The 25,694-nt window shown below is 43.8% G+C and overlaps 2 protein-coding genes across 5 annotated transcripts in view; both read left to right on the forward strand.

Moving 5' to 3' along the window:
* Positions 1 to 9,155, forward strand: part of LOC119655245 (small G protein signaling modulator 2-like) — a 53,792-nt gene extending 44,637 nt beyond the window's left edge. For all 4 annotated transcript variants that reach the window (XM_038061034.1, XM_038061037.1, XM_038061036.1 and 1 more), the window contains one exon: positions 7,454 to 9,155. In XM_038061034.1, coding sequence (XP_037916962.1) covers positions 7,454 to 7,542 — 89 coding nt within the window. In that variant the 3' untranslated portion in view covers positions 7,543 to 9,155. The remainder of the gene's footprint in view (positions 1 to 7,453) is intronic.
* A 12,409-nt stretch (positions 9,156 to 21,564) lies between these two features.
* LOC119655573 lies at positions 21,565 to 24,843 on the forward strand. Its single transcript, XM_038061501.1, has 3 exons — positions 21,565 to 22,950; positions 23,006 to 23,050; positions 23,114 to 24,843. The coding sequence occupies exons 1-3, from the start codon at positions 21,789 to 21,791 to the stop codon at positions 24,349 to 24,351; spliced, it is 2,445 nt and encodes an 814-aa protein (XP_037917429.1). The 5' UTR covers positions 21,565 to 21,788; the 3' UTR covers positions 24,352 to 24,843.
* The last annotated feature ends 851 nt before the right edge of the window (positions 24,844 to 25,694 follow it).

Consider the following 25,694-nt stretch of genomic DNA (forward strand, 5'->3'; position numbering starts at 1 on the left):
TGGCCCTCTGAGAGCATATGCTCCAGGAGAAATCCTGGAGGATGTGCTCTCGGCCCGGTTATCGCGGGCAGAGCTCTTCGGAGTTCAAGTGTGGAGTTGCGCTGTACAACTCGGGTGCCGTACCCCTTAGTTGCGGCAGAGGTGTTAGATAGGCCTCGCATCCACTGGTATGAATGCTGAGCCTACACTCAGTATAAACCAGGACCGCTGTGCTTGCATGGCGGGGCTCTGATTCTAGTCCCAAAATCAATCCGTGTCCGAAGAGGACCGTGGGATTAAGCCTTCACGGCAGGTACTCACGTTAAACCCTCAGGAATTTCGTGGTCTTGTAAGGCTGTTTGTATAGATGACATTTGCATAGATTGACCATCCCTCAATCATTTAATTTAAAGCTGGATAATACGTTGTGATGCAGGTCCTATCACAGCTAACCATTTTCGCTAGTGCTTTGAAAAGTATATCCTCAAATGGCTTTCCTCAGTCTGTTCCTCGATCTGATAAGCGCAATCCATCCAACGTTACGACGTATCGATTCTCTTTTGAGTTTGGCACTGGCCCAATGATATCCAGATGAACATGATCGGAACCTTTGTCCCAGGCAGCGATATACGTGACGACCGATCTTGCTACTCTGGCACACCCGGCAGGCACTAGCCCATTCCTTGTTATGATCATGTTTCGTCAAATGAGTTGACGCTAGATCATCTGGCTCATGCTTCTTCTATATGTCCTGTCGGAAACCATCATTCGCGAAGTTCAAGAAAGAGTATCATATGCGTAGACGTATAGCAGTTTGTTACTAAATGCTATCTGTAATAAAGCGACTGGCGATTTCGTCCAAAGTAGACGCAATTTATCGGACTGTGGCTAACTTTTGTCCTGGAAGTAACCTGACAGAAAACGGTTGTTAGGACTTGGAAAATCATTTTTATTCCGGCCAGCATGAACCTTACGGTTTTCAGCTAATATAATACTCCTCCAGGTCATGTTTACGAATGTTAACTCATCGAACACTGCTCCACCTCCGTAGCGAAAAAAACTACGATCACTACTTTTTGAAAAATCGCTGTTTCCCCAAAACCGAGCTCTATGAACCAGAAATCTGAGAGACCAGCTATCCAAAAACAAAAAGATGTATTGTCCAGTTGACGGGGAAACAGATCCAGGGCTGTTTACTAAAAAATGTATTGTCCAGTTGACGGGGGGACAGATCCAGGGCTGTATACTGTGGCCTGCATTTTCTCGTTATCTTGTTGGGGCTGTAGAGTATCCTTCCACCATGTGCTCGATTATACGCAGTGAGCTGGAAGTGGCTTGAACTTCGCACGAAATCACCCCTTGGTTTGACCCACACTTCCTTCAGGAAAAACCTTCAGATTTCTATGTTATCTTCCTCCATAAATGATCACCCTGAATTGCTGGGGTTATGTCTTGAACCGGATGAGGAAAATGTGTTGCTTGTGAGAGTAACTTTTCCAAACTTACAAGTATTTTCTCAATAGTTTTGTACTTGCTAGTCCTTCTGTAATGATGTATTGATGCACACTCCCCATTTTCAGTTGCAGTGACAAGGGAGGCTTTGTGTTGCCATTGAGTCTTTTAAGAAGGCCCTGTTACTCGATATAAATTCCGATCGATGAAACTTCTTTAGTGCCTGTATAATAGGCGTTACTAGGTCTCTTAACTGTGACAAGAATTCAGGAGATTAGTTCCGAGAATAGGCTAGATGACTTCAGCAATTATGAAGGGGCAGCGAAACACAAGGTCCAAGCATATCAAAAAGAAAGAGGAATGACAAAAATATCGGATCCGATGTCTGACGAGACCGTTCTTTCGAGGCACATCCTGTTTCATCATCAGCACGAATATATGTCCCTAGTTTCTTTATTTATGGTTTTGGGAGTGATATTGATTAAAGTTTGAAATGTGAACGGTATATGCGTGCGATGAGCTGGAGAGTCTTGAACTCTTGTTGCCTTGCAGAGATTCGCCACTCTGTTCGCGAAGTGCGCTATTCCATCGCGATCTATATTCTATGGTGAAGAGCCAGCGTTCTTCCATGAAAGTTGCTCTGGAACGCGAACTTAAGGACTACCTTGCTAACGTTGATTTCTGACTAGTTACGCAACTTCTCAAGAAAGTGAGACACATTCTGGTCATTAAGTCCTAGAATAATCATAGTAATCCAGACTGCGAAAATGTTTTCTGGAACCCGAACTCAACGATGGCCGATATCGATTTTGAAGAACTTGAGCAATTTGGCTATGACCTAAATTTGTAAAATGTAAACAAAAACATCTCCGCTAGTTAAGGTTTTGTGAAAAACAAAACCTTATTAAAATTGGTTTATTGTCTCTCTATCTGTCTTTGTTTTTTTGTTGTTATTGAAATCCCCAAAAGACACTGGTTTGGACATGCCAATGTGTAGGATTTTACCCACTAAAACCACCCCCGACTCCCATCTACCTCCCCATCTTCAGGTATTACGTCACCAGGCGGAATTAGCTTAATTTTGCTAGGTCTCTTCCGTTTATCCGCGCCAATTGCAACCACGCCTCCCTTAATTTTTCCGCTTTTCGCAGTTTACTTTGGATCGTTGCGATAATGGAGTTGATCGCATCCCAGTCCTCCTGGCAAACTTTCGGCTGATAGAATTTCATCGAGAGTTTCCAGTCTGTCTGTCTGTCACACACACTTTTCTCGGAAATGGTGGTAGCGATCGACTTTGGTGGAAAGGTGCGAACTGTGAAGGGGGGCGGGATATCAAATGAAAGGTCTTAGTTAGTACTTTCCGAAGCCGGTCTTAGTCTTGACATTTGTTTGAAAGATGGGAAGTGCCCGGGGTCGAAAGTAATCATTTCTTTAACGGATCCACTCTCAGAAACTACCCAACCGAAATATCTGAAAAAAATCAAGAGGCTGCTACTATATGGGGCCTAGGCTCCGAAATACCCTCCACATCGATATTTGTTCAAATAAAGTTAATAATAGTATATTATGATAACCTTTAGTTATTGAATGCAGGAGGGGGTTTCGGGAGAGAGCAGGCTTGCTTAACGAACTGAGCCTTGTGGGATTTCAGCTGGATAGGAGTAAGGAGAAGGAGTTACTACTGAATTGTTACTTTACCCTTCTAGTAAGCTAAAGAGTAGCTAGCCGAAGTGGGAATGGAAGTAAAGTATATTGTTTAGCTTATAAATGAGTCCATATTATCATACGGAGTGAAAAAGGCAGGCTATTGTAGGTGTCTTCCCATTAATACTGAGTAAAGCATCGGTTCCCAGGACTAGGAACGTATGATCCAATGAGTAAAAATAGCGATAGACCTAGCTATCCGAGAGGAGGAGAGTGTGTTTTGCTTTAGATGGGTGTGATCTGAGCATACTTTTAGTTCGAGGAGAAATGAACATTCAGCAAGCAGTCGTTGAATAATGTTGATTGAAAGTGACACTGAAGGTATAATTCACCTCTAAACTAATGATCACGAATTAAGCTCCTTTTCTCGAAATGGTCAATACTAACGGAGGTACGAGCGTTAAACGTTTTTCCTCCATTTTGAGACCATTTTCTTAGCACCCAGACCCACCAAACCTTTTTTTTTTTTTTTTTTGTGCGTACACGGAGGTGGAAAATCTTAGAAAGACACGTCCGCCGCCTGAACGGCGGAACTACAGCGAGCGCGTGTGGGATTCACACCCACTAAAAACCACCCCCGGTCTCTCCAGCCCCAGCCCCGCGGAACCACCATTGAGGTATTACTTCGCAGGGTAGGTTCGGAAAATCATCCATCCCAAAGCGGTGCAGATACTGACTGTAGCAACCACCGTGTCCCGTGAGGAACTGGGTAATGTGGTAGTTGGTCTCCCCATGTTTTGCTCAAGCCACACCCTAATGTTGGGAATGAGCCTGTGCGTCTACCGACCTTTCGAAGACTCGTCCCATCTGCGTTGTCAGAGATCAAGCGACTCTGACCTTGCCGCACTTCTACGCTGTGCATGCCCCTCAATATGTCTTGCATTGTACAGGACACTCATTTCTTTGGCCAGAATGTCAACCGGGATCATGCCTGCCACCACCAATACTGCCTCATCTGATGTGGTTCTAAAAGCACTGCAAACCCTCAAAGCCATCCGCCGGTAAACCGAGTTCACCTGCTTCCGTCTCTGAGAGTTTGCAAGTGCCTTTGCCCACACAGGCGACGAGTAGAGCAGGATGGAGCGCACCACTCCAATATTTGGTAACATTTTTGCAAGTGCCGTGGTGGCACTGGCTGCCTTTTGGCATGCATACTCTAGGTGTTCCCTAAAACTCAATTTGGTGTCAATTATTACCCCCAGGTATTTGATAGCCGGCTTTGATACGACCGTATGTCCACCGACCTCCACTTTTACAGTGTTATTTTTCCTGCGTTTCGTTATTAAGACCGCTTCCGTTTTCGCGTCCGCCAAAGTCAGCCCGGCCTTTTCTAGCCAGGTCTTTACCGCTCTCACTGTTTCTGTTGCGCAAACCTCCACATCTTCTGGGTGTTTTGCTGCAACAACCACAGCTAGGTCATCAGCAAAGCCGACAATCGTAGTCCCCTCTGGGACGGGAAGAGCAAGCACCCCATTATACATGATATTCCACAACAGGGGACCAAGTACCGATTCCTGTGGTAGCCCGGCTGTGACAATGTACTCTTTGGGGCCCTCATGCGTCCCGTACCAGAGAGTCCTCTCTGAGAGGTAGTTTTCCAACAAATTCGCTAAGTATCCGGGGACACCCATGTCAGCCAACGCCCCTTTAATTTTATTCCGGTTAGCCGAGTTGAATGCGTTTTTGACATCCAACGCCACCACGGCACAGCAGCCGCCAGAAATCAGTGCACCTTTTGCCAGGTTTACCACCATGCCAATTGCGTCCACCGTAGAGTGGGCGCGTCGGAAACCAAACTGGCGTTCCGACAAACCATTGCTGGCTTCGACGATGGGCAGGAGTCTGTTGTAGATGACTCTCTCCATCATCTTCCCCATTGTATCCAACAGGCAGATAGGACGGTACGACGCTGGGTTTCCAGGTGGCTTGCCAGGCTTCGGAAGCAACACCAACTTTTGCTTTTTCCACTGGGCAGGGAATATTCCTTCTTTTAGGCACGCCTCGAAGGTGTTGGCGAAAAGGTCGGGCCTAGTCTTCACTGCCAGTTTCAAAGCTCGGTTGGGGATGCCATCCAACCCTGGGGCCTTGTTGTCACCGAACCTACCACATATTTCCCGCAGCTCCTCCACAGTTACAGGCGGTATTATGCCGCCATTTAGCTGGACAAAAATTTGCCTTCCCCTATTTTTGCGGTGAGGGAACAGAGTGGTAACAATCTGTTTCAGGAGGCGCGGACAGGTCACCTGGGGTGATTTCCGCAGCGTTTTCATCACCACTCTGTAAGCCTCGCCCCAAGGGTTTATGTCGGCATGGTCGCACAGCTGTTTGAAGCAGTTCTTTTTGCTCCTCCGAATGGCTTCCTTTAGGCGGCCACGCAATTGCTTGTGTGCCTCCTCTCGACCGTCGCCACTGGGTTTTCCCCTGAGCCTCTGGTAAAGCCTCCTTGCCCGAAAACATGCGGCTCGCAAACTTGCGATTTCGTTGTTCCACCAGTAGTTGGGTTGCCTACTGGGGAGCAATCGCCTTCTGGGCATAGTAGCATCGCATGCTTCCGTCACCCATCGAGTGATCTGGGTGGCTTTCTCTTCAGCCGTACCATTCAGGGATATGTCGGATTTGAGCGGCGCGGAAAACGTGTCCCCCTCGAAAGCTTTCACTGTCCAGCCAAGCATACCACCCGGCATTCTGCGAAAACTCTTTTTCGAGCTCGATCCGCCCTTGATCTCTATGCAGATTGCCTGGTGGTCGCTGTGAGTATAGTCCTCACTGACATGCCAAGCGATTCTACTGGCTAAAGTGGCACTCACGTATGTCAGGTCCACTATAGACCCCAGGCCCCTTCCCCGGAAAGTGTACGAAGACCCAACATTCGCCAGTACCACGTCCAGCTCCGCGAATGCTTCGAGGAGAACACGTCCCCTGACATTAGTTACCCGGCTGCCCCATTCAAGAGCCCACGCATTGAAATCGCCTCCTATTACGATTGGCCAACGTCCTCTTGCATCCAAAACAAGAGCAGCAAGCATCCGCTCATACTCGACGAGTGTAGCGCTGGGTGGAGCATAGCAGCTGTAGATGTGGATGCCCTTCACCTTCGCTCTGATGAAGCCCTCCTCCGGGTGCTCCATTATTTCCTGGAAGGCTTGTTCTCCACAAGTCCACAGCGCTGCTTGGCCCGTTTGGTCTTTGACCCAAACGCTACCACCGCGGTTTCGGTATGGTTCACTTAGTATGGCCACATCGATGTTTTTCTCGCGGATGGTTTGCGCGAGTAGACTCCCAAACCTATATATCGTTTTGAAGGTCTTACCCTCCTCTAAACTAGTGATCACAAATTAAGCTCCTTTTCTCGAAATTATTAATGTTAACAGAGATACGGGTGTTTAAAGTTTTTCATACAGAGCATTTTTTAAAGATTAAGGTCGGGATTCTGTTAAGCCCAATCGACGCTTTGTTCTCGCTCAATTACGATAGCTGAACGTTACGCCTATTCCGAGTTGATTTACCAGTGAGTCTTTTTATGAGGAAAGGGCGCTGAAACACCATGCGGGTAAGACATAACGGTCGCAAGGATTTAGTTGATGCATTGACTTCAACTTGAAAAATATAATCAAGTAGTATATGGAGACTCAACCACACCTAGGCGCCATCATTGTCGTCTGCAGGTTCCGGATTAAGTCCTCCGGGGATTTGTTTTTATTGCGAGTATAATCTTGATCCGTTAGCTTGACTGAGCACGCGGATTGGTCCTTTTCGATGAACTTCTACACCATCTTTATTAAGACTCAAACCACCTGATTCATCCGCTTTATTTCTGCTTGTAAGTCCTCATACACGCAAGCAGAAGTGCAACATTTTTTTCTATGAATTTGGTGTTGAGAGGTACCAAACGGAAGGTCCCAGTTAGTACTTTATGAAACAGGTCTCAAATCAATTGTAAATTATGGGAATAAGGAATCAGGAAGTTCAAATTTGAAATGAGACAGAAATCGCCCAATCGGAAAATCTGAAAAAAAAATTATGTAAAATCTCGACCTCAGAATACATCTCCCACTGATCTCTGTTGAAATAAAGTGGCTCGAAAGCCTCCTTCAAATTCATTTTAGAATGCAAACACATAAATCACAATACAAGGCACAATACTGGGAACTTTGATGAGAACCGTACACGCCTATGCGAAAAATATTACCCGATGGATTCTTTTATATTGAAAAAGTAGATTCATCATCTTCGTTATAGTATCAGCTATATTCAATCTATAACTTATATATATATCTATTTTTATATATATATAACTTATTATAAATTCATTTTTCAGAAATGGCAGAACGGCACAACACAGCATCCGTACTGAAATTAGCAAGAAGTTTAGTCCTTCAATTGCAAACAATTATAGAAAATAAATAAAAAGTTATTTAAAAAATGATATTCACATCATTTAAACACACAATAATCACAAAATATCCAAGTAGAAAAACCTAAATGATCTCCAAGGCAAATATAAATACAATATTTATATTCTTTTTCATTTTTCCATATATGTTTCTAAAAACACAAAAATGGCGGAAAGTCTCATAAAAAAATAGAGTAAATAGTCAAAAACCGCATATTGGAAAGCATTAAATATTATTTTCTTCTGTAAATAATAAACATTTCACTTTAACACTAAGAAAGAAATATTTTGAATATTTTCTCTATCACTTATTACATTTATGTATATTTGAATTGTTGTTGATTTATAATTATCTATAAATAATTTTCAGAATACGTTTACCCATTAACTTATTCTAAGGTAATATAATCAGGAACAACAAGAAAATAAATGTCTATGTATAAATATATTTACAAAAGTTGATTAGAAATCTGTAGTGAAAAAAAAGATAAAAAATTATTCAAATGTTGACTAATTTCATATCAATCTGAATAGCAGTAGTGAACCAATATTAAAGGAAGATAAAAGACATATTTATATCCAACATTTACATATTGCCGTTATCAGAATGTCCTTAAATTGAAACACATGAAATTCAAACTGAACTATCTTTGTGTGATTTTAGTCTATTTTATAAGAATTAATATTATTTAAAAGAGAATGGCCATTGGTAGAAAAATATGAGAATTGTCTGGGTGTGTGTCAATTAGCGGATTGAGAAAAACTATTATTTTTCTATGCTTCAATTTACACAAATATTTTTAAAAGGAATCTGGAATAAAAACTAATGGTCCTGAATGAATTTTTAAAATCATGGTTTATTTTTAAAAAATAAAAAAATAGCACTTTGATCAATTACTAGCTTTTATATAAAAAAAAATTGAGAGTTTTCATCTCAGGTAGTTCAGTTTGAAAGCAAATGGACAGATACCTGACCATTCCCAATGTGGTTACCTATTTCTACGAAACTCTAAATGAAAACAGAATTTAACAAAATGCAGAGCATTAATATACTGTGTAACAAAAAGCGCACGTATAAAACTGTACTGTCAAAGTATATACTGCGCACAGTTTGCCAAAGTCGTTGAATTGCGACAAATAAATTCAAACCAAAATTTATATTTATTGTACTATTTAATGGAATTATTTTCAAATTTTTCTATGTAACTATAAATGCATATATACAAATATTCATATACAAAAAAGAAGGTTAATTACAAAATTATTTTAAAGAAATATTTTTAGCGCAATGCAAATTTAGTCCACTATTTATAATATTATATAAGCAAAAGCTTAATAGTTTTAGTTTCTTTTTACATAAAAATAATATTTTAATATTTATTATTTTCTTAAAGAGCCTAATTGATTAAATTTGCTAAAAAATGGTTGATACTTTTGCACCTAATGCTTTCATTTTATTCAGGAAATATTGTTCTAAAAATGTTTCCTTAATTTAAATAAAAATAGAAAAAAAAGAACAAAAAATAAATAGACAAAATTACTGAAAGGATCAAATAGAAGTGGTGACTGTTAGAAACTAAACACTTAAATAAATACATTTTTCTGCTTTAATTTTTATTTAAAATAGTACAACTGCTTTCAGAATAAAAAAAATATATTTTGCTTTTTATTTTAAACACAACAGCTTTTTTTTGCGATTTTAAAGGGGATGGTTTCGTTAAATTTAAAGGACTAGGAATGCTTTTTCTTAACATTGAAAAATGGTTTTCTATTGAAAGTAATTGAAATACCATTTTCCTCTTCTTTTTTAACCTTTATCCTTTTCGACTGCGGGGTTGACTCGTCTAGATCGGATTCACTAGTTTCATCGGTTATAGATTTGGTCCAGGTGGATTGGAGAGGCTATCAAATCAGCCTTCTCATCGTTTCCCATCTGCTTCGATGTTTGCGCCAATTAAATGGAGCACCGGAGAGATGATGCCCCCCTAGGGCATACCTCTACTCACAGCTGTGGTCCGGTGACTACCTCCCAGATTAGATTGATACTAACGTTGTTGAATGCTCGCTATACATTCTGAGTGACAACAAAGGTATGTAGATTGCAGACGTACTGAAATTTCAACACGAAAGAGGTGAGGCTGATTGGCTGAAAGTCCTTTGCACACTCATGGCCCTGCTTACCAGCTTTCGGTATGAAAACGGGCACAACCTTCTAAGAGTGCGGTGTATATCTGACCGACACACAACTGTGAAAAATCTCTACAAACCACAGAACAACCGTTTCTAACTGTTTCTGGAGCCTGACGGACAGGACCGCTTCTTGGCAGTTCTGATGGCAGTCTTATATCTGCCAACGCCTATGACTATAGTAAATTCTAAAGACATTTCTAGCCTAAGATTGGACAGGTCTTAATTCACCACTGTGGCAATAACTTATTGCTAAATTTTGCCAAATACGAGGCTCTAAAAGGAAAGGGCTCTAGTTCGCCTGCCGTGGCGATGTTATCATTGGAAGCACCCTGGCCTGACAAGAGGGTGTAGAACGTCCCCCCGTACCCGGACTTTTATGGAGAGTCTGCAATACAAATTTCAATGAAAAAGGGGATAATATAATTTTTACCTCAGACTCATAAAATGTTCCCTCCAGGCCCATTTTTTTCGGATAATTTTCACCCCGGGCCCGGAGTTCTCTCTACGGCCCTGGAAGCACCGATAAGTTTAGTTCTGATAACCTGACCAAATTCCCTCCAATCGATCGTCCGGGGGTTTCTAAAAGTGTAGAAAAACCTCTACAGCAGAATGTAAGTTGAAAAGTATGAAGCTGTGATCCGAGAAACATCTGTGATTAGACACTATCCAGTTCTCCCCCTTGAAAGTTTCATTGTCAGTTAGTAGGATGATATCAAAGACTTCCTTCCAACTATCAAAAATCCCGAACTGGGGTAATGGGAGGTTGGTGTACTGCGCTTGTACACATCGAATCGAATGTCGACTCTTTCGTTGAATCGAACTCCCGCAATCCATGTGTTTCGCATTTACATCACAACCCATCAACAGGTTGGCTTTTCTGGATCCTTGAGCTAGGTAAACCGTTGAGATATTCAGACTTTCCGCTCCAAGCTGCTCTAATTTTACTCCAGTTGTGTTGCTGGGTTTCAGGTCCTGCGAGACGCAGGAAGAGATACACAGAAAGGTATGCAGGCTCTTCTTTGAAAGGTTATTCTATGCTTCTCCGGGTCAGTGTCTCTAGTACTGTGGAAGAAATTTTATTACAAAAATAGACGTCGGTTTCGTCTCGAGCAGAGACTACTCATTAGACGCTGCCTCACCTCTGCTCTGGGAGCAGCGTGACCGAAGTGGTTATCGGGTGTTGTTTCCTCCTATGATAGCTGTTATGAGCCGGACAGGTCTAAGTTCATGTTGAAGAATATGAAGGAGTCCTTCCGCGATCCGCTGGATGACGGACCAGGTCAATTGGAAAGAAACTTCCATTTTCTATTTCTAGCCCACGGACTCTTCTGTTCTGGGTTAGAATCCAATTTTTTACAAAAACAGCCGGTTTCGTCCATTTGATGACGGACCAGCTCAATTGGAAGAAACTTCCTTTCTCTGCTTCTGGCCCACGGAGCCTTCTGTTCTGAGCTAGAACCCCAATTTAATTGTTTGTTTTGGGAACCTATAATGATCAGGCTCCTAAATTCGTACAATATCAATGTCTTCCTCTCGGAGGAAGTCCATTCAGTTAGCCGGAACGCACTTCGAGTGCTGCAATTCATCCAGTTTCCACAACAATGGCTTGGTATTTAGCAAGGTCCTTTTAACCGCACTCGTTGACAGTGCCGCCTTTTTTATTTTCGTAGTTTCCTTCAAAGCACTGATACGGGCTCTAGAGCAGGATCCCATCAAAATTCCGTTTCTGCATTAGCTTCTTTCAGCTAGTATTCTTATCGATTCCTGTTTCCCGAGGGAGTCCCTTACGTCGACGGACAACAGGTGCACTATGACTGATATTCGTCATGTCTAGTTCAAAGATAATGATTTCCAGGCACATCCCCTTCTTCTATGGTCATCCATTCTTTGAAATTTAAGTCCATGTCTTAGTCCTACCAGTAATTTACAAAAAGAATTCCACCACCATGGCCTGTTCAACCCTGGTGGTTGTCGTAATTAAATCGGGAGGAGTCCAGAATATTCGGAGTCAGCATACTAGAAACTAAGCTAGTCGTGCAGCCCTAGATATATACTGTTTCACCTTGGCATCATCCCTAGAGTGTCACTTCCATTCATCCCCCATCACATCCGCTTACCACTAAAACATGACCATCAGACAATCAAATCCTTATCAGTTGGATTAACTTTTAGTAAGTTTGGTGAAGGGAGCCGCAACTCCAAGCACTGAGGCCTTTGTTAGGTCCATTGTACTATCCCTGGAAATCGCATATTCAATGGCTTCCCGCTTACGGTTTTCGCAGGCTTTTGTGAATCTGAGAACATACAGGGCCGTCTCCTCCTCACATTCGCTGCATATAGTCGAAATCAACACCCCAATTTAGTTTAAGGAGGAATGTCCCGTTAAAAGCCCTACTAGAGTTTTCATGCCCCACTTTTTAAAGGACAACAAAAATGCCACTCTAACTGCCCTGGGTTCTTTCACATAGATTTTCGCCTGCCGACGAAAGGTCAAACTTCTCCACTAGACTGCATGAATCCTTAAAATTTCACCCTTCACAGTAGAGTTGACAGTGGGTGGCCGGATGTCAAAAACTCTGGCCCCACCATTATGGATCCAGGCACTTGGCGAGCCAGTCTATTATCTTCCTCATTACCAGCGATGTTTGAGTGCCATGCCACCCATATCAGGAATGCTTCTTTTAGTCGGCCAAGTTTCAGTAGCAACTGGCTTGATATACTCTTGCTGTCTAGTGCTGATAACGTTGCCCGACTATCGGAACAGATGGCGGGACCTTGCCATTTTTCTCACAAGCATTCTGCTGTGAGTGCCGTGAGTGATACATCAGTGAAGATTATTAGATATGTAATCCCAAAAGACTCGTTGCCATTTATAAAATGGTCCTACGGGCACAGCAACATTCTAGACGAAGTACCTCGGGATATCTGGACATTCCCCACGGACTATGCCACACGCAAACTGAAGTTAACGAGAAACTTTGGTGTGGACTTTCCAACCAGGGCAAAGTGGAAGACCGGCGGCGTGTTGCAAGGTTATGACTCAGTAGTCTTTACCGACGGATCAAAGATGGCCTGTGGAGTCGGCGCGGGGTTGTCTCGAATACACACAGTGAATGCAAGCTGTATGGTCTCTCAGGTTTTGCCAGTGTATTCCAAGCGGAAGTACTGCCGATATTGTAAGTTTGTCGATGGCTGGAGCGAGATTCGCGTCCCAAGCGTAACACAGCCATTCTGATCGACAGCCAAGCGGCCATCAAGGCCTTGTACTCAGCGACGACATCTTCCAGGCTGGTGGTGCAGTACAGTGACGCGCTGAATCGTCTGGACGGCACGCTCAAGGTCACCCTCCTCTGGTTTCCCGAGCATAGGAACATAGAGGGGAATGAGCGGGCTGGCGGATTGGCCAGGCGAGAGTCTGCTTTTGACAGCCCTTCGGCGAATACAGTCGGTGTTCCACTGTGCCAAGTCACGGAGAATTTGGTCCGCTTATAACATAGCCCGCTCACGAGATCTCCTGTGCCAGACGCGTGCAAATGCGTTCAAGATTATGGCGGTCTGCACGGGGCACTGGCCCATAAGGGACAATGCCACCAGGCTCGGCATACGCTACAATTCGCATTGCCAACGCTGCGGTGAAGAACGGGAAACTCTCATGCACTTCTTCAGCTCTATCTAGAGTCAGGCTACGGACACTGGGTAAACCATTCTTTGGGGACCTTAGAGAGATTTCTAGCTGCAGGGTGGGAGAGCTGCTTTCTTTCGTGAAGGCTACGGGCTGGCTCTGAAGAACCAAGACGGCTAGACTCTGCCTTCCTGCTCCCATAACAGCAGTCAGGAGTTTGTGGCATTAAAATGGCGCACCACAGCGCTAATTGGGCCCCTCGGGGCGGCCACTGATACCTACCTACCTACCCAAGGCTTAACTGAAGGCACCTTCGGTGTCCATGAGTGTCAGACATTGTCGCGTGTTTCCTATAGTGAAGGGACCACTTAGGAATGTATGTATCTCTTCTGAACTGATCTACTAGTCTTTCTAGTGCTTTTAGTAGAAAGGACGTTAGACTGATCGGTCGGAAGCCTTTTGCTTCCGTGGTGTAGGTGGATTTCCCTGGTTTGGGAATAAATATCATCTTCACAACACGGCAATTAATTGGAATATAAGTGTGTGCCAGACATGGAGGCATATATTCCGAATAGAGCACACATTCCCTCCATTAGAGCGCGAAGATGATACCATCCCCACATACAGACTTGTATCTATGGACCGAGTTAAATTTACTCGCACCACTGATACTATTTTGCATGCTAGGTTCCAGTCTCTTGGTTGAGGGCTGTACCCACCTGTGAGATTGTGGATGGTACCGGGCAAGTGCACTTCAAGCACTTCGCTTTCTGTGTACGTCCCTCTTCTTAATCGTAGATACCCGAAGGCAGTTTGTCCAGAGGCGGTTTTTCCGAAGGCTGTTTGCTGTACGATGACAGATGCGTACCCGGGGGCATGACTTTAGCCTCAGTAGGTGCCAATTGGAGCCCGGGGCCAGGAGTGGCGACAGAAAGAGCCTGCTTCGCCTCGTGTGCTAAAGACTGGGTCCCAATCGGATTGGTTCCCACTTGAATAAGTGAAGAATCTGAGTCTAGAGAGATTTCAACTTTTATTGGTCTCAGGTTCTCCATCGATGAGCTTAGGGTTGCCCCTTCACTTAGGGTTTTTGTTTTGTAGTTTTTCATAGTTGGCTGCCATAGCCTTAGTTTTACCGGGGAAAGGAAGCCGGCTCCGAAACAAGGCTAGCTAAAACTGAGGTTCGCCTGGTAGCCAGACTTCACCGTTAATGGAGACATCTGAACCTCTGTGACCATTCTGTCATCGGCATGGTATTCATACCTTAGCTTGAGGTTTTGATTACCGCTTAGCTTCAGGTATCACCTTTAATTCCCTAGAGGATCTTCCTTACTGAACTCCTTCACCACGATAAGGTAGATAATCGTCGAGGGAGTTAGATGAACTTACTCCCACCTCGACCCCATTCCTGGCTGGTTCAAAGAGAGTTTGTGGCGACCACAACAGGAAAGTCGTGTGAAGACTTGACCTTATCCTGAAGCATAATCAGAGCAACTTGCTAAACTTCCGACACAACGTTATATCGCGGAACGCAATTTACTATAGCTACTGAGTGCACTTGAAAACACGCCTTTCCAGTCTTTTCCGCTTCTCACAATTTGCACGGTATGCATCCTATCATATTCGTAACTGTCTCTCAGTTTTCTTGATAAAGAAGCACTTCATCAATGTACCTGCATGCCCCGTGAGGCACTGGTCGAGCGTTTGGATAGTTATCCTCTCTGTACATTCTACGCTTCCAAGTCTTGATGTTGGGAATCACATCTGCAGGGTCAGTAAATTAGTGATTCCCTGATTCCCCTCCCCCCTTCACGTACCAGTCAGAGGAACTACGCTTTCCATCCTAAGTGTGGGTCATCCCATTCTAAAATTTCAGGGAGTTCAGTATGCTGTGGTGCTTAACCACTCACTATTCAGAGGTGTATAATAAAAGCTGAATCGGGAAAACCCGAAGGAGGACGAAGTATGAAACTATCAAATTGAGGAATATCTTCATCCTTGCATGATCTTGGCCTTGTGCCCTTGATCCAAATCCTAACCATCGTCATGGATGTTTGTGATTGTCCATAGGAAGCAGAATAGCATAGTAGGTCTACTAAAGTTCTGACTGCTGGAGATATGGTTTCCCCTTTTACGAGAGTGATTTGGTTTTCAGGTTGTCAGAGAAACTCTCCAAAAAATACCTGCTTTTTTAAACTGTTTAATTCAATCTAATTTAATGTATATTTTATCGCGGGAGGGTTCTATATTTGAAGAAATAAAGAACTCAATGTTATTTACTAATTGTTGTGAAGTTGTGTATTATACGAGTGCCTAAAATTCAACAATTTCAATTCCAGCTATTGTGTCCACTTATATACAGGAATAGCGTTTTTTGTTCAGAAGGAATATTTCTCTTGCACAAGGAAAAAACTAGAAGAGAAATACCAGCAGCTAATAAATAGAAACCCCTTCAACACACAATTATGACTATTTAGTACAAAATAAAAATCAATATCACCACAATCAATGTAAAAACTACAGATAAATACATAATTCATTTTTCAAAAAGAAAAAAAAAATTATTAAAACACGATGGTTTGGATGTATCATATAAAAATAATAATAAAAAAAATATATTGGACTAAATTAACAAAACAGAACATCAATAAACATATTCATATAATTAAATTCAGATTCAGATAAAACAGAAAAAATACAATTTTATCATACAAGATATCTTCCACGAATTTTTACAGTAAAAATTAAATATAATAGAAAGGGCCATAACTTTTGCAAAGATTTAGACATAACTAAATAACCACCTTACAGATTCACAATTTTTATTTAATGAAATTTACAATATTCAGTAATTCATAGGAAAGATATGAAAAATGTAACATGTTCTAACCATGGAAATAGTAACCTGAAATTCAATCAGAAAATCTATGAAAAGGAAATTGTATTTAAGATTATAGTTTAAAAATGAAGATAATGTCTTGAAATATTTATTATAAATAAAAGTAATATATATTTAAAGATTTGATCAGCAATTTATTATGTATATATATATTTATGGATGCCATTCAGCCCTTGGTGGGGTATAGTACGTCAACCGCACCATCGCTTACGGTCCCCTGAAATGCCCTTCAGCTCCCCCAATGACTTCCCGAGACGCTCGCACTCCTCCTCTACTGTTCTGCGCGAAGTGCTCTTGGGGCGACCCATTCGTCGGCATCTTGGGAGAATGGATCCCACTGAATGACGTAGCCCATAATGCAATTGTCGCCCTTCCGCAAAGTATGACCTATCCACTGCCCCTTTCGTCTTCCGATCACAGTGCGAACGAGTGGCAGGCCTGTGCACCAACCAAGTTCTACTTTTGAGATAGTATCAGGTCAGCACACTCAGATAACATTACCCAGGCAGATATTGACTTGGAGCTTTTGAGTAACAGTGGAATTCGGCTTCCATGTGCTACTCCCATATAGAAAGACAGAAAGGGCACTAACGCACACCGTCGGCAGAAACCATGCTTCATAGATATACAAATTGATCGACGGCTTCGATACTCTGCCCATTAATGCAGATAAGGAGAGTCCGATGACCCGTCAGATTGAGATCTAGCTTTTGTTGGTGTTTATCTTCAGTCCTACTCTAGTCGCCTCTTTTTCCAAATCCAGAGTCATTTGGCCAAGGCCTATGACCCGGTAAGAGAGCAAACATATGTCACCAGCCTAATCGAGGTATTTGAAAAAAGATGTAATGGTCCATTGAACTCCGTTACGTCCTCTGAACAAGGCAGCATGAAGAACCTCACAATTTCCTCTGAGATTTTACTTGGATGCAGCACGTGTCATTTTGCGCCATCATATGTCGCTCGGATAATAGATATTAGTTACTCTACGTAGAGCACTCCAAATACATTTCCTGTCCACGCTGTCGCGCAGCGAAGATCTAATCTACGTGCACTGTTCGAAAATGATTCGCATGTTATCGATTTGGTCAATGCAGGACAATCCAGAGCGGTTATATGCCTGCTCTCTGTCGATCAAGCATTTGAGATATTCTTTGATATGTTCATTATTATTTTAGCTATTATCTTCGCGACGGTTGAAAACACACAGACACCCCTCGAATTGTTACACTCAAAACCAATCTCCTTTTTTGGGATCTTGACAATCATTCCCATTCCCTACGAGAGAAAACAGTATCTACAGTAACTGGGAGTGCAGCGATAAATAACTTAGCTAGGAGACCGTCTAGGCAGCTGGCAACAATAAGCAGTCAATGGTGAACTTAAGGGGTTGCAGCTCTTCAACCCTACGAGAAGTTGCGGGTGCAGCACGCAAAAGAACGTAAGCGACCATCAGGTGGTGATACCTTGTGGGGCCGATATTGGCGCCTCTCTTATTATGCACATCCAGTAGACAACTCCTAAATCTACTGTTGATCACGAAGTGGTCGATCTGATTGCCTATACGGCGTCGGCCAATTGAAGCTCAACTGGCCTTACGGCAGGCTCTGTGCTCAAACAATGTGCCACCAATGAATAGGCGATAGAGGTTGCAGAAATCCAGAAACCACCCACCATTACCGTTGCGGTGATCAAGACCGTATTTCTCCATCACATATCTGACCAAGGTGTTGTCAGACTCTACCTTAGCATTCAGATCACCCATCAGGATTGCAATGTTACCTTTAATAAACCTCCCCTGAACTGCGTTTAATTGTGTGTGGAAAGCATCCTTCTCCGCTATATCGGAAGTCACCGTTTGTGCGTAGCATTGTATGGTTGGAATGCTTCTTAACCTGGACTGGAATCTTGCAGTTAGAAGTCTATCAGAAACCGGCTCTCAGGTCTTCTGACTTCGACCGCGCCTTGCGGTAGAAGTTACAAAAAACGCGACACCGAATTCGCGTCTGCTATCACTTTCCAGAGTACAAAAGCACATTGCCGCAAGAGGAAGTGGAGTGCTTTCCAGAGTCCCACTTTTTTACTCTCCAAGGTCTTACTTTACTTAGGCCCAGAATATCCAGCTTATATTGCTCAAGTTGAAGAAAGTGAGCATTCTTTTTATTTCGGAGTTGCCCCCAATGCTAAATCTGATTATCCTGTGATCCGATATAGAACGTTCATCTGACATTCTCAAATTCTTGACCAGCCCGTTCATCAGAGAATTGTCTAGTGTTACGTCTAGTACCTCCTCTCTAGTCATCATCATCAACGACGCAAAAACCATATCTGGCCTAGACCTGCTTAATAAGGAACTCCAAAAATCCCGGTTTTGCGCCGAGATCAACCAATTGGATATCCCTAAAAGCTCCCCTCGGGTCCTGGTCTACAACATCGCTTCACCTAAGGCAGGGTCTGCCTTGTCCTTATAAACTTTCCGGGCTGGGTCATCCTTATCCACACGGATTAAGTGACCCGCACATCATAACCTATTGACCCAGAGTTTGTCCGCAACCAAACGGTCATGGTGTCGCTCATAGATTTCGTTGTTATGTAGGCTACGGAGTCCTCTATCCTCTTGTAGGGGCCCAAAAATTCAAAGAGTATTATAGGTCCCAGGGCGAAACGTCGCTTCGAGTACACGTCTAGTGACGAAAACACGTGGAGGCGGTCTCTATACTCATCACACTCAATCCACGTGGTATCAGCAAGGCGCAGACGAAAGACAAACATCTATCGTACCTCTTCGCTAGCCCTCGCCTCAAGTTTCTCCGACTTGAGTTGGACGGCCATGTAGTCTACTAAACGGAGTTCAATGGAACGATCAAGCCGTATTACCGGTTTCATTTCGCCACCAGACTTTTGGTACCATTCACCAATTGACACACCCAAGAGGCCGGGACACAGTCAAGCGTGTTAATTTTTTTTTTGGCCGAGTCTCCACAGGAACTTCTTGCGCTGGGCCATGCAATGTGTACCATGCCAACTCTCAAAGATACACTGACACAACAGAGCAGAAGTCGGTATTTTCAAAACTCTTAACGCTCAGTTTGAACACATCCGCGTGGACCTCATCAAGCTCCTTCTTTGCAAGGCTACGGAAGTTGCCTTACTATTATTGACCGACATACACGCTGGCTGCAAGCACTTCCAGTCCTAGATACAACGGCTCCCACCATCGTATGTGCTATCACCGCTGATCAAGGTCGCAAATTTGAGGCTGACCTGCCCGCCCAGCTCAACGGCGCAATAAACGGTATAGGATTTATCCATGCCTTAGTAAGGAACCCCAAACATCCAGGTTTTGCGCCGAGGTCCACCAATTCGATATTCCTACAAGCTTTCTGGATTTTGTCATCATAGCTTTCATCGGCTACTCTAGATAGGAGAAATTATCAACGGTCTCAAAGTAGTAGTCTCCTACCTTTATTGTTCTTTTTTCATTCTTTGGTTTTTGGCGCTGACATTGCCACCATGTACTTCACCTTGCCTTCATTAATGTGTGGGCCAAGATCTCGCTTCAGTCGCCTCTTGTTCGACAGGTAGACTGTATATCTCGGGTTGTTCGTCCCATAATGTCAATAGCGTCATCATAGGCCAGTAGTTGGGTGGCCTCAAAGAGGATGGTGCCTCTGGCATTAACATCCGCATCAAGGATCACTTTTTCCATGGCCAAGTTAAAGAGGACGCATGATAGAGCATCGATTTGTCTTAGACCGTTGTTGATGTTGAATGGTCTCAAAAGTAATCCTGTTGTTTTCATCTGGCCTCGCATATTGGTCAGGGTCAGCCCAGTCAATCTTGTCTTATCAATTTCGTTGGGATACCGATTTCACTCATGGCCGTGTATAGTTTTACCCTGGCTATGCTATCATAGGCGGTTTTACAGTCGATGAAAAGATGGTGCAACTGATTTCCATATTTCAGTAGTTTTTCCATCGCTTTCCGCAGAGAGAAAATCTGATCTGTTGATGATTTGCCTGGAGTGAAGGCTCTTTGGTATCGGCCAATGATGTTCTGGGTGTACGGGGCTATCCGACCTAGAAGGATAGCGCAGAATATCTTATAGATGGTACTCAGCAACGTGATACCTCTATAATTGCTGCACTGTATTATGTATGCCACAGATAATGCCCCGTTGCCAGTGTCAGGCATTGATTTGCTGTCCCAAATCGTCAGGATTAGTTGATGAACTACTGGGTACAGTTGGTCGCCTTAATATTTAACCAACTCGGCTATAATTCCTTCAGGTACTGGCGACTTATGATTTTTAAGCCGCTGAATTGCACGGATTGTTTCCTCCATGCTTGCTGGGGGAGAATTTGTTCATCATCTTCAGTTGGTAGGACTTCCAACTCGTCGATACTTTGGTTGTTTGGCAGTTCATCAAAGTACTCAACTCATGGCTCCAATGTACCCATTCTGTCGGAAATCAGATTTCCTTCTTTGCCTCGGCAGGATGAGCATCGAGGAGTATAAAGCTTCATCCTGCTGACTTGTTAGTATCACCTCCACACCTGGTGCGGTTGCTCCCTGTATTTCTCGAATTTACAGACTTGTTGGTTCTCCCAGGCTTCCTTTTTCTGTTTGTGAAGTCGCTTTTCCATTCTACGGAGTTCATGGCATTCATCAAGGCTGAGTGGTGGCGACGTTCAATCAACACGTGATCAATTTGGTTGAAAGTGATCTCGTCTGGAGAGGCGCATGTGTGTTGTGGACCGCCTTCCGCGCAAACCAGGTACTTCCAGCAACCATTTCGACCGGTACTGCTAACTGAATAATCAGCATTTTGTTATCACTGGTTTCCTTGCGTAAGTTATGGGAGCTGGCGTATCGCTTGAATGCAGGCTCCGTCCCTACTTTACTGTTAAAATCTCCAAGAAAGCAGTCCTCCATGGGCTACGCACCACTTTCAAAGGGGATCTGCAAACCTCTCAGGCTGAAATGCTTTTCGGCTCATCGCTCCGCCTTCCGTAAATTTTTTGCTATAATTACAACGTACTTTTTATCACCGACCTTCTTTTTCGCGAAACTAGTATATAATATTTTCCTAACAAATACACATCATTAAAAGAAAAGGACTAATTTCTATTTATTTACAAACATCGGCACTAAAATATCATTTCTGTCAAAAAATCCATAAGTTCTCTATGAATTTCGAATCCTTTATCCGTTTTTTGCCAAATACTTCTCGACACCCTGGAAGTCAGTACACTTCCATTCAAAATTATAACTTATTCACCTTCATTTCCAATTGACAGCAGAACCTGCTCGAATTTTCGGGCAGTTGACTTTTTTGACGTTGGCGTTGATGTAACGAAGGTTGTTGCCCCGACAAACTGCGAAACAATTCTAGTTAGACAATTTTCCAATCGGTCTCAACGGATTAAAAATTAAGAAACCGCTGAGACTGCTCAACGCCAACAATTCGTTTTTAATTCACCGAAATGCAGTTGTACGAATTTTGAGGTTAAATTGCGGTTGGCGGCTTCGCGAAGGGAAGCGACAAGTACTCAATGGAAGGAGTTAAAGTGAAAGAAGAACCCCTCGATACTGGTTATGACAAGGTTGCAGTGGATAATGTTGCAGTTAAAAGCGAACCAGTAGCGGGAGATGACGATGAGGATGATTTAAACTGGGTGAATGACGAGCTAGACTTCCTGAACGAGATTGAGTATGACGAGGTTGAGTCGGGAGCGGCAAATAATGAAAATGATCAAAGTAAAGAGGACGGAGAAGTTGAAATACCGCCGGAGTCAGGAGCGGACAAAGGAAACGGTGAAGCAGCTCAAAGTAGTTCAGAGAATCTCAAGAATAATCGCAAAAGGAAACATTCGGAATCCACTCTTGAGAAACAGACTTCAAGGGGAACGACAGAGCCACAGGTCAGCGTCGATCAGAAGGAAAGTCGAACACTTGAAGACGTTCAGGAAATCTCAAATACTAGTAAAGTGCCGTCAACACAAAGTGATATTCCGGGTGCAAGCACACAGCCCTCACCCGTTCCGCCCAGGCAAGACGAGCAGCCCCAGACAAAGGAGTCATTCGTTCCTGTAAAAATCAAGCAAGAGAGAATCTCCCCTCCCAGGGAGATTCCGACAAACTGCAATGAGATATCAGAATCGAATGACGAAGCAATTTTCACGCGGCGAGTGAAACAAGAACGATTGTCGCCTCCTCCAGACAAGGCAGAAGCGAATGTGCAGCAGAGCAACAAGGACCCAAAACAGCCTCCATTACCCTCCACGCCGTACACAAAGCCGCCTCCACCTGTGTCGTCAAGTCGTGCTCCATCCAAATCCTCAATCGAAGATGATTTGGCATTCCTTCAAAAACAGCGCGAGAAAGTCCTTGCAGAACTCAAGAAAACTAGTCAGCCCGCCTCGTCTTCCAGTGAGCAGCCGCCAAAGAAGCGAAGAGCGGTTTCAAATGAAATCCCGCTGCCGGTTAAAATCAAAACGGAGCCAGTGGACTCGGCCTATCCCCAAACATCAAGCAACCAATCCAAAAATGGGAGTGGGTTAGACGCCGACTTCGAGAATGAAACTCGCGGAACTCCCCTCGTGAAGAATCCCGTAGCCTTAAAGCTTATGCCGCAACCCTTGAAAATCAAGACAGAGCCCGTGGAAGATTTCGATTCCTCAAGTCGCATGTCGGGATCATCCCATTCGAGTGAAGGTTAGTCAGTTTTTGATGGAGAATTCCAAAAAATATACACATTTCTCCCTCGCAGGTATTCATAATTGGGACGACCAACCGCTATCGCATCGAGAAAGAGGTAACCATGCAGAGTATCAGAAAACATGGTAACAATTTACTAACAAATTCGCTTCTTCCGCAGTGGTAAAGTTCGCAAAGGAGACAATCAAGAATTTCGACTATCACGCGAGCAACCCGAAGATAAGAAGGCGATTCCTATACACCCCGACCGCAGCCGTTCTCGAAAACGCAACCCAACTCTCCGAAAATCGATCTCCACTCTGCGCCAGCAACAGTATTCAGTATGAGTTCAGCTCCCATGCGCTGCCCATCAACACAGCCAAATTTGGCATCACCAAATTCAGTGAGCACACGGCAAAAATCGTGCACTTGCTTGGCTTCAATGCATACGATCTGGTAAGCGCGTTGAAGTCGAAGCCAATGAAAAGCGAAAATGAAGACCCTTTGGAGTCCTCCACTTCGGCGGCGTATTTCGTGAACGCCGAGTGTCAAACGGAACCTCTAAAGTGCAACAAGTGCATTGTACGTAAACTCAAGATGTTCGCTGACAAAGCGACGCAAGCTTCCCTGCGATCAACCGAGGCTCCGTTGAAATCAAATTCAAATCCAATGTACGAGGGCGTGTCACACTCCATGCTTCAGACTCTAAACCGACTAGGGTCGGCGCAGCAAACGGCGATACAAGAGTTCTCCGAGCTATTAATGGGTCCCGCACCTGCATCCAGCCATGATGTGATGCGAATGCGTGAGCGATTAATGGACATTTTCACTTTAGCGCAGAGTCAAGGCGGCCACAGCGATCACAGCGCTGCAGAGTCCCAGAATCCATCAAATCTGACGACCCCAGCTGTACTGTTCAATCATCCGAAGCCGCCTATACCCAAATTGTACCCTCCAAAACCTACCGGACCGCCTATGCCATTATTCCCTTCATCGGGCCCGGGACCAGGCCAACTGCCCGGCGACTACCAACGGCAGCATTCTGGTGACTATCGGCAACAGCATCCTGATGACTATCCGAAGCATCATCCTGGTGACTACCAACAACATTCTGATTATTCTCCTCCGATGGGTCACCCACAACCTGTCCCGGAACCATATCATCAGCGAAATCAAATGTTTCCGCCATCCGGGCCTCAGCCAGTGCCGCCTCCTCAGCAAATGCATCCGCAATATGGACCACCACAACCTATGGACGGATACAATCAACATCAAAATCCAAATCCCAATTATCCATATCCACAGCGGGGGCCGCCATTGGCAGATCCTCGACAAAACATGTTTCGACCGCAAAACCCGCACGATCCCCGGTCAATGCGTACCAATGTGAACGTGCAAATTACTCCACGTCGTTTCTGAAAAGATTCGCCGAACCCCAGATATACACCCTTCAGATCCTGTTCAAAGGGTTGCAATATCTGTACCGCGTCAGTTCAATCCTATCCCGTCTCGAAACTATCGAGCATTTTTCTGAGAACTGCGCTACTGCTTGGACAAGTTTTGAGGTCATTCATTTTCCATCTCAGCAAGTACTTTCCGTGGTTCTCCGTCTTTGCTTTGAAGTTGATGTAATTGTCCAGTGAAAGTTGGACGATTTTCGGTGTTGTAAATGTGATACCAATAATGAAATGAAAGGTCCGATTAGCTTAGGTTCGATGCCAGTTACTGGGGAACACTGAACTTGGCGTTTCCACGACAAAAAGAAAAGTTAAGGTCAACGATTTTAGTTTGTGAATTTTTCAGTTAATAGTTAGGTTACGTTAGCCTTTTATAATATTTAGAATAAAAGAAAATAAATGTTTTGGAAAACTTGATTAAAGATAGGTTACGTGTAAACCGGATCAATCTGAAAAAAAATTGTTTTTCTTCTTCTCTCCGTAAAAAAACAACCCAGGCCTGAAGACGCAGCAACATTTACGATGCGCATAGTGAAATGTCACTTGGTGCGAGGACCTTAGTGAAAGATTACTTTATAAGTTACCATATGGCAAGTCCTATATAATATTGCAATGCGCATCGCACAGCGTACAACCTTGCAAGGTTCTAAGTTCCATGTTGAGTGACGTTTTGCGCTTAAGTTATATGGGATCAATAACCATTGCTCATAGCAACCAACCAAGTCTTGCCTTTTAGTGAGATTTGAGCGCCAATTCTTGCTGAATTCGCAATGGTTGCGGAGGTAAAGTGTTGCCCTCTCAGTCCCGTTGCTCCCGGGTTCCAGTCGTCATGGATATGTTGTGTGCATATTTGTACTTGTATCCGCTGCTGTAAGTTAATCACTTACATACGAAACAACGGTGGCTTGATACGCTGGATGGGGATTTAAAGCCCTGAAGTTGTAGCCAGATCAGGCATTCGATAGAGTTAGATAGCGAAACCGATCGCCGCGCCGTTGATGATGATCGAAGATCGTGCGGCGATCTTCAACTTATTAAAGAAAAGGGGCTCCACGCTACTAGCCTTAAGGACTCAGTCCTTACTAATCCGCGGTTTTCACAGAGAGACAGATCCGACTGACAAAATGCGACAGCTCAATGAAGAGTATTCGCACTTGAAGGTCAAAAGAATGTCGAACCTGGTCACGTGAGCCGAGGAGCTTCTCCATAGCCAGAACCCAACGCTCCCGTTGAAGTCGCAATTGGGGCTGTTCATGGCTACTTTCGAGCCCTCTTAAAAGCTAAATGAAGAATTCAAGGTGAATT

Source organism: Hermetia illucens, chromosome 4, assembly GCF_905115235.1.
Source record: "Hermetia illucens chromosome 4, iHerIll2.2.curated.20191125, whole genome shotgun sequence".
Lineage (NCBI taxonomy): Eukaryota > Metazoa > Arthropoda > Insecta > Diptera > Stratiomyidae > Hermetia > Hermetia illucens.

What these genes read in the sequence shown, in the direction of transcription:
- LOC119655573 (XM_038061501.1), top strand. Translation starts at nt 21,789, where the DNA reads ATGGAAGGAGTTAAAGTGAAAGAAGAACCCCTCGATACTGGTTATGAC. An exon ending in ATCATCCCATTCGAGTGAAG is followed by an intron (nt 22,951 to 23,005) that starts GTTAGTCAGTTT and finishes TCTCCCTCGCAG; the next exon opens with GTATTCATAATTGGGACGAC. An exon ending in GCTATCGCATCGAGAAAGAG is followed by an intron (nt 23,051 to 23,113) that starts GTAACCATGCAG and finishes CTTCTTCCGCAG; the next exon opens with TGGTAAAGTTCGCAAAGGAG.